Source organism: Girardinichthys multiradiatus, chromosome 19, assembly GCF_021462225.1.
Source record: "Girardinichthys multiradiatus isolate DD_20200921_A chromosome 19, DD_fGirMul_XY1, whole genome shotgun sequence".
Taxonomy (NCBI): Eukaryota; Metazoa; Chordata; class Actinopteri; order Cyprinodontiformes; family Goodeidae; genus Girardinichthys; species Girardinichthys multiradiatus.
In genome coordinates this window covers 11,634,801-11,646,716 of record NC_061811.1, presented here as the reverse complement: position 1 = coordinate 11,646,716, position 11,916 = coordinate 11,634,801, and the positions used below count along the sequence as shown (strand labels likewise).

Genomic DNA, 11,916 nt, shown 5'->3' with positions numbered 1-11,916 from the left:
CCTCCCCGTGGGACGTGCCTGGAACACCTCCCGAGGAAGGCGTCCGGGAGGCATCCAGTATAGATGCCCGAGCCACCTCAACTGGCTCCTCTCAATGTGGAGGAGCAGCGGCTCTACTCCGAGCCCCTCCCAGATGGCCGAGCTCCTCACCCTATCTCTAAGGGAGTGCCCGGCCACCCTACAGAGGGAGCTCATTTCAGCTGCTTGTATCCGGGATCTCGTTCTTTCGGTCATGACCCAAAGTTCATGGCCATAGGTGAGGGTAGGAACGTAGACCGATCGGTAAATCGAGAGCTTCACTTTTCGGCTCAGCTCTCTCTTCACCACAACGGACCGGCACAGCGCCCCCATTACTGCGGCAGCCGCACCGATCCGTCTGTCGATCTCCCGCTCCATTCTTCCCTCACTCATGAACAAGTCCCCGAGATACTTGAACTCCTCCACTTGAGGCAGGAACTACCCTCCAACCTGAAGAGGAGAAGCCACCCTTTTCCGGTCGAGTATCATGGCCTCGGACTTGGAGGAGCTGATCTTCACCCAGCCGCTTCACACTCGGCTGCAAACAGCCCCAGCGTGTGCTGTAGGTCTAGGCTAGAGAGGGCCAGCAGGACCACGTCATCTGCAAAAAGAAGAGACGAAATCCTCTGGTTCCCAAACCAGACCCCCTCCAGCCCTTGGCTGCGTCTAGAAATCCTGTCCATAAAAGTTATGAACAGGACCGGTGACAAAGGGCAGCCCTGCCGGAGTCCAACATGCACCGGGAACAGGTCCGACTTAGTGCCGGCAATGCGAACCAAACTCTTGCTCCGCTTGTACAGAGACCGGATGGACCCTAATAAAGGGCCCCCGATTCCATACTCCTGGAGCACCCCCCACAGGGCATCACGAGGGACATGATCAAATGCTTTCTCCAGGTACACAAAACACATGTGGACCGGTTGGGCAAACTCCCATGAACCCTCGAGTACCCTGTAGAGGGTATAGAGCTGGTCCAGTGTTCCACGGCTGGGACAAAAACCACACTGCTCCTCCTGAAGCCGAGGTCTGACTATCGGCCGGACTCTCCTCTCCAATACCCTGGGGTAGGCCTTACCACGGAGGCTGAGGAGTGTGATCCCCCTGTAGTTGGAACATACCCTCCGGTCACCCTTCTTATGAAGGGGGACCACGACCCCAGTGTGCCAGTCCAGAGGCACTGTCCCCGACCGCAACTCAACTTTGAAGAGGCGTGTCAACCAAAACAGCCCCACAACACCCAGAGACTTGAGGTACTCAGGGCGGATCTCATCCACCCCTGAAGCCCTGCCACCGCGGAGCTTTTTAACCACCTCGGTGACTTCAGCCTGGGTGATGAAAGAGTTCAACCCTGAGTCCCCAGCCTCTGTTTTCACCAGGGAATGCGGGATGGCTGGATTGAGGAGATCCTCGAAGTACTCCTTCCACCGCCCGATAATGTCCTCAGTCGAGGTCAGCAGCCTCCCACCCCCACTATAAACAGTGTTGGTGAAGCACTGGTTCCCCCTCCTGAGGCGCCGGACGGTTTGCCAGAATTGCTTCGAGGCCAACCGGGAGTCCTTCTCCATGGCCTCACCGAACTCCTCCCAGGCCCGAGTTTTTGCCTCTGCCACAGCCCGAGCCGCGCTTGTCCTCACGGTGCCCATGAGCCGCCTCAGGAGTCCCACAAGCCAACCACAGCCAATAGGACTCCTTCTTCAGCTTGACAGCATCCCTTACTTACTGGGTTCTGGGATTGCCACCGCGACAGGCACCGCAGACCTTACGGCTGCAGCTACGGGCAGCAGCATCAACAATAGATGCGGAGGACATGGTCCACTCGGACTCTATGTCTCCAACATCCCCCGGAATCTGGTCAAAGCTCTCCCGGAGGTGGGAGCTGAATAGATCCCTGGCCGAGGGCTCCGTCAGACGTTCCCAGCAGACTCTCACTATGCACTTGGGCCTGCCAAGTCTGTCCGACTTTCTCCACCTCCAGTGGATCCAACTCACCACCAGGTGGTGATCAGTGGACAGCTCAGCCCCTCTCTTCACCAGAGTGTCCAAAGCATGCAACCGAAGGTCTGATGATACGACAACAAAGTCAATCCTTGACCTCCTGCCTAGGGTGTCCTGGTGCCAAGTGCACTGATGGACACCGTTATGTTTGAACATGGTGTTCATTATGGACAATCCGTGACTAGCACAGAAGTCCAATAACAAACCACCTCTCGGATTCAGATCCGGGAGGCCATTCCTCCCAATCACGCCTCTCCAGGTGTCACTGTCGTTTCCCACATGGGCGTTGAAGTCCCCCAGCAGAATAATGGAGTCCCCGGGAGGGGCACTATTCAGCACCCCCGACAGGGACACCTAGAAGGCCGGGTACTCCGCACTACCGCTCGGCCCGTAGGCCGAAACGACAGTCAGAGACCTGTCCCCAACCCGAAGGCGCAGGGATGCGACCCTCTCATCCACTGGGGTAAACCCCAACATGAGATGACTGAGCTGGAGGGCAACGAGCAAACCCACCCCAGCCCGCCGCCTCTCCCCATGGGCCACTCTAGAGTAGAAGAGATTCCAGCCCATCTCGAGGAGATGGGTTCCAGATCCCACACTGTGTGTGGAGGTGAGCCCGACTATTTCTAGTCGATATCTCTCGACCTCCCGCACAAGCTCAGGCTCCTTCCCCCCAGTGAGGGGACCTTCCACGTCCCTAGAGCCAGCCTAAACATCCGGGGATCGGGCCGCTGAGGTCTCCACCTTCGTCCGCCACCCAATCCTCTTTGCACCGGTCCCTCACGCTTCCCCCTGCAGGTGGTGGGCCCACTGGGGGATGGCCTCGCGTCTCTCGTTCGGGTTTGGCCCGGCCAGGTCCCGCGAGGAGCAACCCAGCCACCAGGCGCTCTCCGGCGAGTTCCGACCCCAGGCCTGGCTCCAGGGTGGGACCCCGGCTCCGCCGTACCGGGTGACGTCACGTGCCTCGATGTACTAGTCCTCAGGATTCTTGAACCGCTCTTTGTCTGACCCGTCACCTAGAGCCTGCTTGCCATGGCAGACCCTACCAGGGGCATTTAAGCCCAGACAACGTAGCCTCTAGGATCATTCGAGCGGCGGAGTTTTGCTATATTGCCAAGTACGTTTTTGGACATACAAGGAATTTGTTTTGGCGTAGTCGGTGCAATACAGTACAAATTAAACAGTATAAACATATCTACAATATAATATAAATATATGTGCACAGTTTTAAGTGAATGAGAGTAAATATAGAGCAGTATTGGGTGTGAGAGCAGTACAACAGTGCAGATGAGGATGAGATGCCACTTTGGCCTCTTTATTCATTAGACAAATTATATAGGTGTGTCTGCCATATTGAGTGTGAAGCTCAGCTCGGAAAGTAATACAAGTGCGGTTGTAAACGGGGTAACAAAAACACTGACGGTTGCAAATTTTTGTGAATTGTTTTTATATAAAGTATTACGTTCATTGTTGTAAGAGCAATAGTGATCACTGAGACAAAAAATGAACTATCTGAAAATCAGAAAAAAACAGCATGAAACACGTCATTAAATGCTCTTAAACGTGCCTCAATTTACCTGTTAAGAAATACTATAAGTCTTGATTTTATTCGGCTTTGGTTATAATAATACCTGTAAATGAGAAAATTTTACTTTATTCAGCAAGCTTGGTTTCTGAAAAAAAGGAAATGAGGAGGTAATGTGAAACCCTTTAATGTTGTTTTTAATATCTAAATTATTTGTATTAATGATTGAAAGTATTATTATTATTATTAATATTATTGTAATAAAGCTTGACCTAAACCCACTCACAATATGGTGGCAATCGGGTGATGATCTGAATGCTAATGCAGCATCTATTCTTCTCTTTTTGTTGTTTAAGTAAAAACACAACAACAAAGTAACCCTTACATATTTTATTTAATGGATTTATTTACCTATTACATGTTTGTAGTTGTCACTTTTGATTTTTGACACTAACGGGCTTCCGTAGTTCCGCTTTAAAGTCGCTTGACTCGCCGTCGGTCATGTGAGTAAAGAGCCTGCTGGCAGCTGAGTTCCGTTCCGTTTGATTGGGAACAGCGGGGTTTAACAGGTATCGCTGGTTTGGTTGTTGTTCTGGCGTTAAAAAACCTACAGAATAACTATTGCTGGAGATTCCGTACCTGCTAACGCTAGCTCTAATATCGGTCCTTGTTGTTTCTGGCTGTGGTTTATTCGTTTCTTTGTTCACTGAGGACATTATTAGCAGAATGAGGCTGGTGATTCTGGACGACTATGATCTGGCCAGTGAGTGGGCAGCTAAATACATCCGGAACAAGATCGTCGAGTTCAAACCGTCTGCAGACAGATACTTCACTCTGGGTTTACCGACAGGTAACAAACTCTTCTTCACTGCTGTTTCTCACTGTAACGGTGTTTGTGGGTTCATTGGTTCTCATTTGGTTTCCTCTCAGGCAGCACTCCTTACGGCTGTTATCAGAAGTTAATAGAGTTCTACAGAAGTGGAGATCTTTCCTTTAAGTATGTGAAAACCTTCAACATGGATGAATATGTGGGTGAGTGCAAATCACTGCGATAGAAGGTCGTGTTCGTCAGAACGCCACAGGTAGACCTTGAGTACAGAGAAATAAGTCATTAGTGACGTATTTGCAGTAACAAATGGCTGAAATGTCTCCCAGTGCAGTAAAAAATAATTTGTATGCTGACGTCTATATAGGGGGCATATTTGATCTAAGTTGAACTTTTCGTCCCACACCTGTCAGAAAACGTGCACTGCACATTACCCTAAACAAACCATCCATGCACGGTAAAACATAGTGGTGGCAGCATCATGCTGTGTGCATGCTTGTTTTTCAGCAGGGACAACAAGGCGCTGGAAAATGGGTGGAGCTAAATACAGGGCCATCCTGGTAGAAAATCTGTTTTAAGTAAAAACACTTGAGATTGTGGTAGAGGTCGACCTTCCAACTGGATGTCGTCTCTAAAAATGTAGTCAGACCTGTGAAATGGTTTAATTCAAAGCATAAATATTTGTTGGAATAGACCAATGAATGTTCAGACCTGAATTCAATTAAGAATTTGGGATAAGACTTGAGAACTGATGTTTACACTAGGGCTGCACATATTGTGACAACGTGCGCGTTAATGTTGGTGACTGTTGCGTTAATGAGTGTTCTATTTAAATACCGGGAAAAAATTGCATTTAATATTTCCATCTCGATAACGTGGTTTTATTGACCATGTTGCATCTGGCTACATCTGCTGTTTTAGCAAAAAAAAAAAAAAAAACAACTCAGTTGTAGCTTCTTATCGTTTGTACCAGAACATTTTAATACTCTCCTGTTCAGCTATTGTTTATTACCGTTCAAGCAGTTCTCTGCAACATTGATATTGCATACGGTGATTTTGCAATGATGATACATTTGCGAGACATTGTGCAGCCCTAGTTCACTCTCTCTGTCCTGTCTGACTACGTTGGAGCTATTTTGCAAAAAAAAAAAATAAAAAACCTTTCAGTTGTAAAACTTAAAATTACATTCATGGCCATAAGGTATGGCATCTAGGAAGGTTTAAACGTTTCTTTTTTTATGTCAAGTATAAAGAAACAAAACAATGTAAGTTAAAACTTATTAAAACCTACTGTCTGCTATTTTAGATAATTTAAGAAAAGTTTTTAACCATTCTTGTTTTTGTTTTTCACATGTTGTAAAAAATCTATTTAACACCTCATGAGTTGGTAAAAATGACTGTCCCTCTGCTTGGATTAGAGGCTCTGATGCAACATTTTTTGGCAGATATTTGTCACTAATCTCAATACTCGGAAACTCTTGGTCAAAAAAGCAAGTCTCTGCTGCGTATTGACGACTTCAAATTTCATTCCTCCGTTTTATTTTTCTGCTCAATATAATGCAAAGAGACCCGATGCGTTTGCGACTGTAACAATCAGTGTAATTTAATTATTTGAAGAAATCAAACATTTATTTCTTTAACTCATCTCTTTTTATAGTTTTCAACCAGTTGGATCCTGTTGAGACGTTCTTGTCTTATTAATACAAACCTTTCTCCTGCAGGTCTGCCTCGGGCCCATCCGGAGAGCTACCACTCCTACATGTGGAACAATTTCTTTAAGCACATCGACATCGATCCGGCCAACACTCACATCCTGGACGGGAACGTAGAGGACCTAGAGGCCGAGTGTAATGCTTATGAGCAGAAGATAGCTGCGGCTGGAGGGATCGAGCTGTTTGTTGGAGGTAAAAACGTCAGAATTTTATAGCTGATTTCCAATTTCTTGTAAACCTCTGACCTGCTGATAGGTTTTAACTGATTCCAATTCAGATGAAGCTCAGATTAAAATATTTTGCAATGTGTTTAACCATCCTGTTATCTGCTGAAAGTCACGCTCTCTCGAAGCCTGAATGAGCCAAAGACATGTTGTAGAAAAACATTTTCTTTTAAGTAGCTTCATAACCCTTTTTGTGTTTCCTCTGGCTTCATTTTAAACATTTCACTGATACTGAAAATGGCTAACTTTGAGTCTTCACTCAGTAAGTGTCCACACCAAGGAGCGTTGTTTAGGTGTTTAGTGAACTGGTCGGGCTTAGCATCTTGTGTTCCCTGATGGGTGGCTGGGGGTAGATCACTTCATAGGGATCATAAAGATATAAACCATCCTAATAAAGTAAAACCTTTAATTTCTGAAAGTTGCACTTGTTAATGTTTCGTGTTGACATGCATCTTCTTTTTGAATCTCTTGTCTAATGTCCTGCAGGTATTGGCCCTGACGGCCACATCGCCTTCAATGAGCCTGGTTCCAGCCTTGTTTCCAGGACCAGAGTTAAAACACTGGCAAAGGACACCATCGTGGCAAACGCTCGTTTCTTTGGGAACGACCTCTCCAAGGTTCCCACCATGTCTCTGACTGTGGGAGTGGGAACCGTAATGGATGCCAAGGAGGTCAAAATACCCTGTCCCTGGACATTGAAGGTCCTGCTCCAGCCCTCCCTCCCTCCCTCCACCTAACTGACTGTTTGATCTTCCTTTTCTACTTCAGGTGATGATTCTGATCACAGGAGCTCACAAAGCGTTCGCTTTGTACAAAGCCATCGAGGAGGGGGTGAACCACATGTGGACGGTGTCAGCCTTCCAGCAGCACCCGCACACCATCTTTGTGTGCGACGAGGACGCCACGCTGGAACTCCGTGTCAAAACTGTGAAATATTTCAAAGGTACCGACAGATCCAGAAGGTTTTTTTGTGTAAATGAGGTGGAGAAAGTCTTGGCATCAGGTTCTCTTTGGGGTTTCAGGAGACTTAAATGTAAGGACATTTTTTAGATTCCTTTCTGAATTTGAAAGGGAACCAGTAAAGAGAAGCTAAAATTATAGAATATGATCTTCCCTTATAATTCTCATCAGAACTGTTGCTACAGCGCTTTGGATCAACCTTTAACTTGATTTTTGTCAGCTGGCTTATTGTAAATAATTACAACACCCCAGCCTTAGTGTAACACGTGTATGGACTAGACCTTCTGCATCACTCTAGAACAGGTAGGTGAATGAAAGCTGTTCTGGAAACCTGTTTAATATGAGATTTAAATGACATGTCCTGAAAGATGACACCAAAGATTCTTTACCTTTTTTTTTAAGGTCAAATTAATGTCATTTATAGTGACCAGCAGTTTGTTTTTTAGATGATCCGGTCCAAAGACAATAATAGCTGTTATCTCTTCAAGACATGATTGTAATCTCAATAAATGCTCAGTGATTAAGCTTTTTGGATAAATATAGCGGGGTATTAAAAGCAAAATAATGGAAAATTATCCCATACTGTCTAATGTCAAGTAATGTGCCTTGTGGTACTCCATATGTTTTTATGAAACAACTGCAACAACTTTTCAACAGAATAACTTAAATTTTTCCACTGCTTTATGCCATTCAGCAGCAAACTGTGCTTTATTTTTTTAAGTGGACTATGTTCCTTTCCATAAAGGAACATATGAGTCGGTTGGACTTGCTCTGTAACAGAAAAGTGGGTTCTTTTAGGCTCTTGCAGATGTCATTTTCTCTGCTCTAAAAGCTAAAAATATAAAATAAAATTAGATTCTTTATTTTCAGTTTTATTTGGTCTATATTTTTAAAGCTCTAATGAGATATAATTTTTGGTAGGTTTTGCAGTTTTACACAAACTTTGTTTTGAGGGCAAAAAATGGCTCTTTGGATTGAAATGGTTTCTGACCACCAGATTAGATTAAGCTAATATTTGATAACTCAGAAAGCTAAACTAGATTAAAACAGTCTAAACAAAAATGGGGTTATTTAGAAGGCTGCCTCATTTGCTGATGACCCAGTTATCATGTTGGAAAAGATGCCGTAATGGTTATTTTTGTAAGAAATGGATTTCATATATAAAGAATCCCATAAGGTCCTGGCTACTGAGAGCTGAAAGCATGCACATCTCAGAGCAGTGATTCTGTGCTAGTCTAACTTTATTAACAGAGTGTCAGTATAATTCTTGTCTTTTTTAAATTATGATTAATATGCTGTTCTAGTGGGGTTTTGTGTGTTTTTCAACCATGTTTCCAGATTCAGTAGAAATCCTCTATTTTTATTTCTGCTGGAGAACTGTGTCTTATTTCTCTTTCTTCAACTGCAGGTTTAATGCATGTTCATAATAAACTGGTGGATCCAGTTCTCAGCATAAAGGACCAGTAAGACGAGGTGAAGATGTTGCTGGATCCAGTTTGAACTGATTTATCCCGGTTCCACATCTGAGGAGCATCTGAGCTGCCTTCATTGTTACTGCAAAACAGTTACAGGTTGTTACTGAGAGGCAACAGGTCATATATGTTTGAGGTCTAATCATAAAACCAGTGTGTGCTCTGTTTATAGGATTTAAAGAAGCTAGATGAATATTATGGTTCAAACACTTTTTCATGTTTTCTTTCTTTAATTCCTGTTTTATCATGTTCCTGACTCCCACTTGGGCTTTTTGCACACATATGTACTGTAGTCACTTCTGATTTGTCAATAGGAGAAAAAAAAAAACAAGTTTAAGTTGGATTTTAATTATTTGTCTTTTTAGAAATGCAAAATAAAAGATGTCTTTATTCAACCAAGAGAAATGTTGTATTCCTCCTAATGCAATGCTTTGGAGCCTCTTTATCTCTGTATGTTGAGGTTCATTTACAGTTTCTCCAGAGGGGGACAGTCATCTCAAAGCTTTGACAATCTATCGATAGGTGTATTGCAACAAATTTTAATGTTATCGATAAATTAATTTATTTTAGTAACTCAATCCACTAAGTGAAACGCATTATATAGATTACACTAAAACAGTTTTCCAGCATTTATTTTTGTTAATTATGATTTTCTGCTAACAGGTAAGGAAAACCTGGCATTTAAGATTACAATATTACATTAGACCAAAAAAAAATAAACGTTTTTAATACAGAAATGTATGTATGTGTTTAATACACAAATGAGCATCGTTGGAATACGTATCCTAATGTACTTCGTTGTACACAGAAGTCTTGTGTAATTTATGTGTATATGATTTTTATGTTTTTAGAAACCATGCTTATGAGAATTGCATTACTATTACAGACAAATTAACACTTAAGGTATTATTGATCTTATTTTATGTATTAGTTGCTTCATCATTAGGTGCTTCATCACCTAACATAAAAAGATAACTTCTACCCCCTTTCTCAGAAGGTAGTTTAGTAGCCCCACAGCTGCACCCAGTAGAGGTCATGTGCCTGTTTTACTGGTATACCTGCCTGTTGACTGGCAAAACATTCAGTGACTCCAACTGCCACCCTTAGAGTACATATTATCACAAGATTAAAGGCTGTGGTTATTGACAGTTTACTTTATGGCCTACCAAAGAATGATGGGACCATGAGTTTTAAAATCTGGTGACCGATGAGTCACCGGTTCAGTCTGTACCTGTTTCTATGCTGAGAAATTTTAAGAAGCAAAGTCTAAAGGTAATTAAAACTCAGGATGGATTAGAGAGCAAGATCTGAAGAATAAGTTAATGAGATAAAGATGTATGTATGTAATGTGGATGCTGGTACAGTTTTTTTTTTTTTTTCCCATGTTCAGCGTTGTGCACAATTGCAATCTATCCATCCAGTAGAAGTTCTATATTTCCCTCCAGTGAGTTGTTTCTTCGCTTGTAGAAAATGTCCAGAAAACCTCCAGAGGCATCTGTTAAATCATCCATTCGATGTGGAGAAGCAACAGCTCTACATGGAGCTGCTCACCATTTCTATATGCAGAGCCCAGCCACCCTAGAGAGAAGCTCGTTTTAGCAGCTTGTTTCTAGGATGTCAATCTTTTATGCTTTCTTTGTGATTTATGTCGTATGACCATATGATAGGTGTCAGTCAAATCATCTCGGGATGTGGGTAAAAGCTAATCCGGGGAGATAAGTGTGGTTAACATGGTGCAACAATCACCCATCCTCAAACGCTATGATAAACACCTCAGTGAGTCAAACACTTTTAATCAATGTTGTGTGGAGTGAATATAATTAAAGGCACCACACTGAGCAACTGTACTCGTTAGTTTTACACTGATAAATCATTATGTACACTAAGCTGAAGCCAAAGTCTTTTTTACTGACCGTGTCGATCATCAGCTGCAGCTTCATCAGGACTGATACATCGCATGGATAGTTGGTCTTAGCTCCACTAGCTGCTTAATGTTATTGTAGAAAAGTCCAGCAGAAATTTTAGAGCAACATATGCTGCCTTCAAGGTCACGTCTTCTCCAGGGATGTCCATGAATATTTCACCTTCAAAATGAAAATCTAGTAAAAATAAAATGTTCACTGTCTTATCAGACATGTTTGCAGTAAGAACATGACAAATACTTTGGTATCCTAAGTGTCAGAACATCTTCCAAGTGTCTGTAATGTAGATGCAGATGGATATTAACAAAATAAATAGGACAAACATGTTGCATATCTTAGGTTCATAATCTCTGCAGTAAAATGCAAACAACTTCTTGAACTTTTCCACTGACTCAAGATTTCTTTTTTTTTGTTGAAACTAAAAAAACAGCCTAAACATCAGGTTTTACCTCCGTCGCACATCTGCTCGAGACACAAGATGGCAGCAGAGTATCATCCCATCATAGTGAGCTTCTGCAGCCGGCTCCATCAGCTTATAATTCAGATGAGTGATCTCTGGTTCAGTGTCAGCTCTTTGTGATCAGATGAAATCATATTCACACTACCAAGATCTCAGGAAGTCACGTTCAAGTTGACTTTGTGGCCTGGATGTCCTGCCTCAACGTGCATGCTGACCAAATGTTGCTTTTTACAGGATACGGATAGACACAAACACTTTGACAAGTCTAAGTGTGAAAAATGGGAATCTTCAGGAAGCCTCCTGAGGGAGAGGTTTAGTTTGATGAAACTCCAAGCAGCCAAAGATGATGACTTCTGACAGCTGGAGACTTGATTCAGTTCCTGACAGGAGTTAAAGTGGCTCCTTGTGTGTTTCACGAGCTCTCTCAGAGGTCTGTCCTGCATAAAAAAATCTGCAGCAGCTGTTGATGCTCAGCTGATATCTGCTGGCACAGATATCAGCTGCCAGTTGCCCCCTGAATCAGTTTATTTTCTCCAGAAATAATCAGTGTTCTCATACTTGATGCATACACATTGTATAATCCTGAATCCACAGGAATAAGATTAACGGGGTAAATTAAAGATGAGCTACAGATTTGTTTGTTTTATTTTTATATATTTTGAACTATTTTTGATATTTTCTTGTTTGTGTTTTAATATTTTTAGCCATTTCCTGCTCTGCTCAGCTGTGTCCCATCTTCAATCAGTAATCCTAGTCCTCAGTACCTTCTCCCTGGCTTTCCTCAACCACTCCCCCCTACTGT

At 43.3% G+C, this 11,916-nt stretch overlaps 1 protein-coding gene and 1 long non-coding RNA gene across 4 annotated transcripts; one reads left to right on the top strand and one right to left on the bottom strand.

The window, feature by feature from the left end:
- The first annotated feature begins 3,979 nt into the window (after positions 1 to 3,979).
- LOC124884900 (glucosamine-6-phosphate isomerase 2) lies at positions 3,980 to 9,127 on the top strand. Of its 3 annotated transcripts, none has more exons than XM_047392944.1 (7): positions 3,980 to 4,107; positions 4,261 to 4,388; positions 4,469 to 4,570; positions 6,086 to 6,268; positions 6,787 to 6,971; positions 7,069 to 7,243; positions 8,669 to 9,127. In XM_047392944.1, the coding sequence occupies exons 2-7, from the start codon at positions 4,265 to 4,267 to the stop codon at positions 8,725 to 8,727; spliced, it is 828 nt and encodes a 275-aa protein (XP_047248900.1). In that variant the 5' UTR covers positions 3,980 to 4,107; positions 4,261 to 4,264; the 3' UTR covers positions 8,728 to 9,127. The 3 variants fall into 3 exon arrangements, with proteins under 3 accessions (XP_047248900.1, XP_047248899.1, XP_047248898.1); XM_047392943.1 differs by having other exon boundaries at positions 3,990 to 4,107; positions 4,264 to 4,388; XM_047392942.1 differs by having other exon boundaries at positions 4,024 to 4,388.
- LOC124884901 lies at positions 4,561 to 11,716 on the bottom strand. The gene is made up of 3 exons (XR_007042542.1): positions 11,104 to 11,716; positions 10,646 to 10,831; positions 4,561 to 4,626 (listed from the first exon to the last, which is right to left on the bottom strand). It is a non-coding gene; the product is annotated as an uncharacterized LOC124884901 (long non-coding RNA).
- Between the last annotated feature and the right edge of the window lie 200 nt (positions 11,717 to 11,916).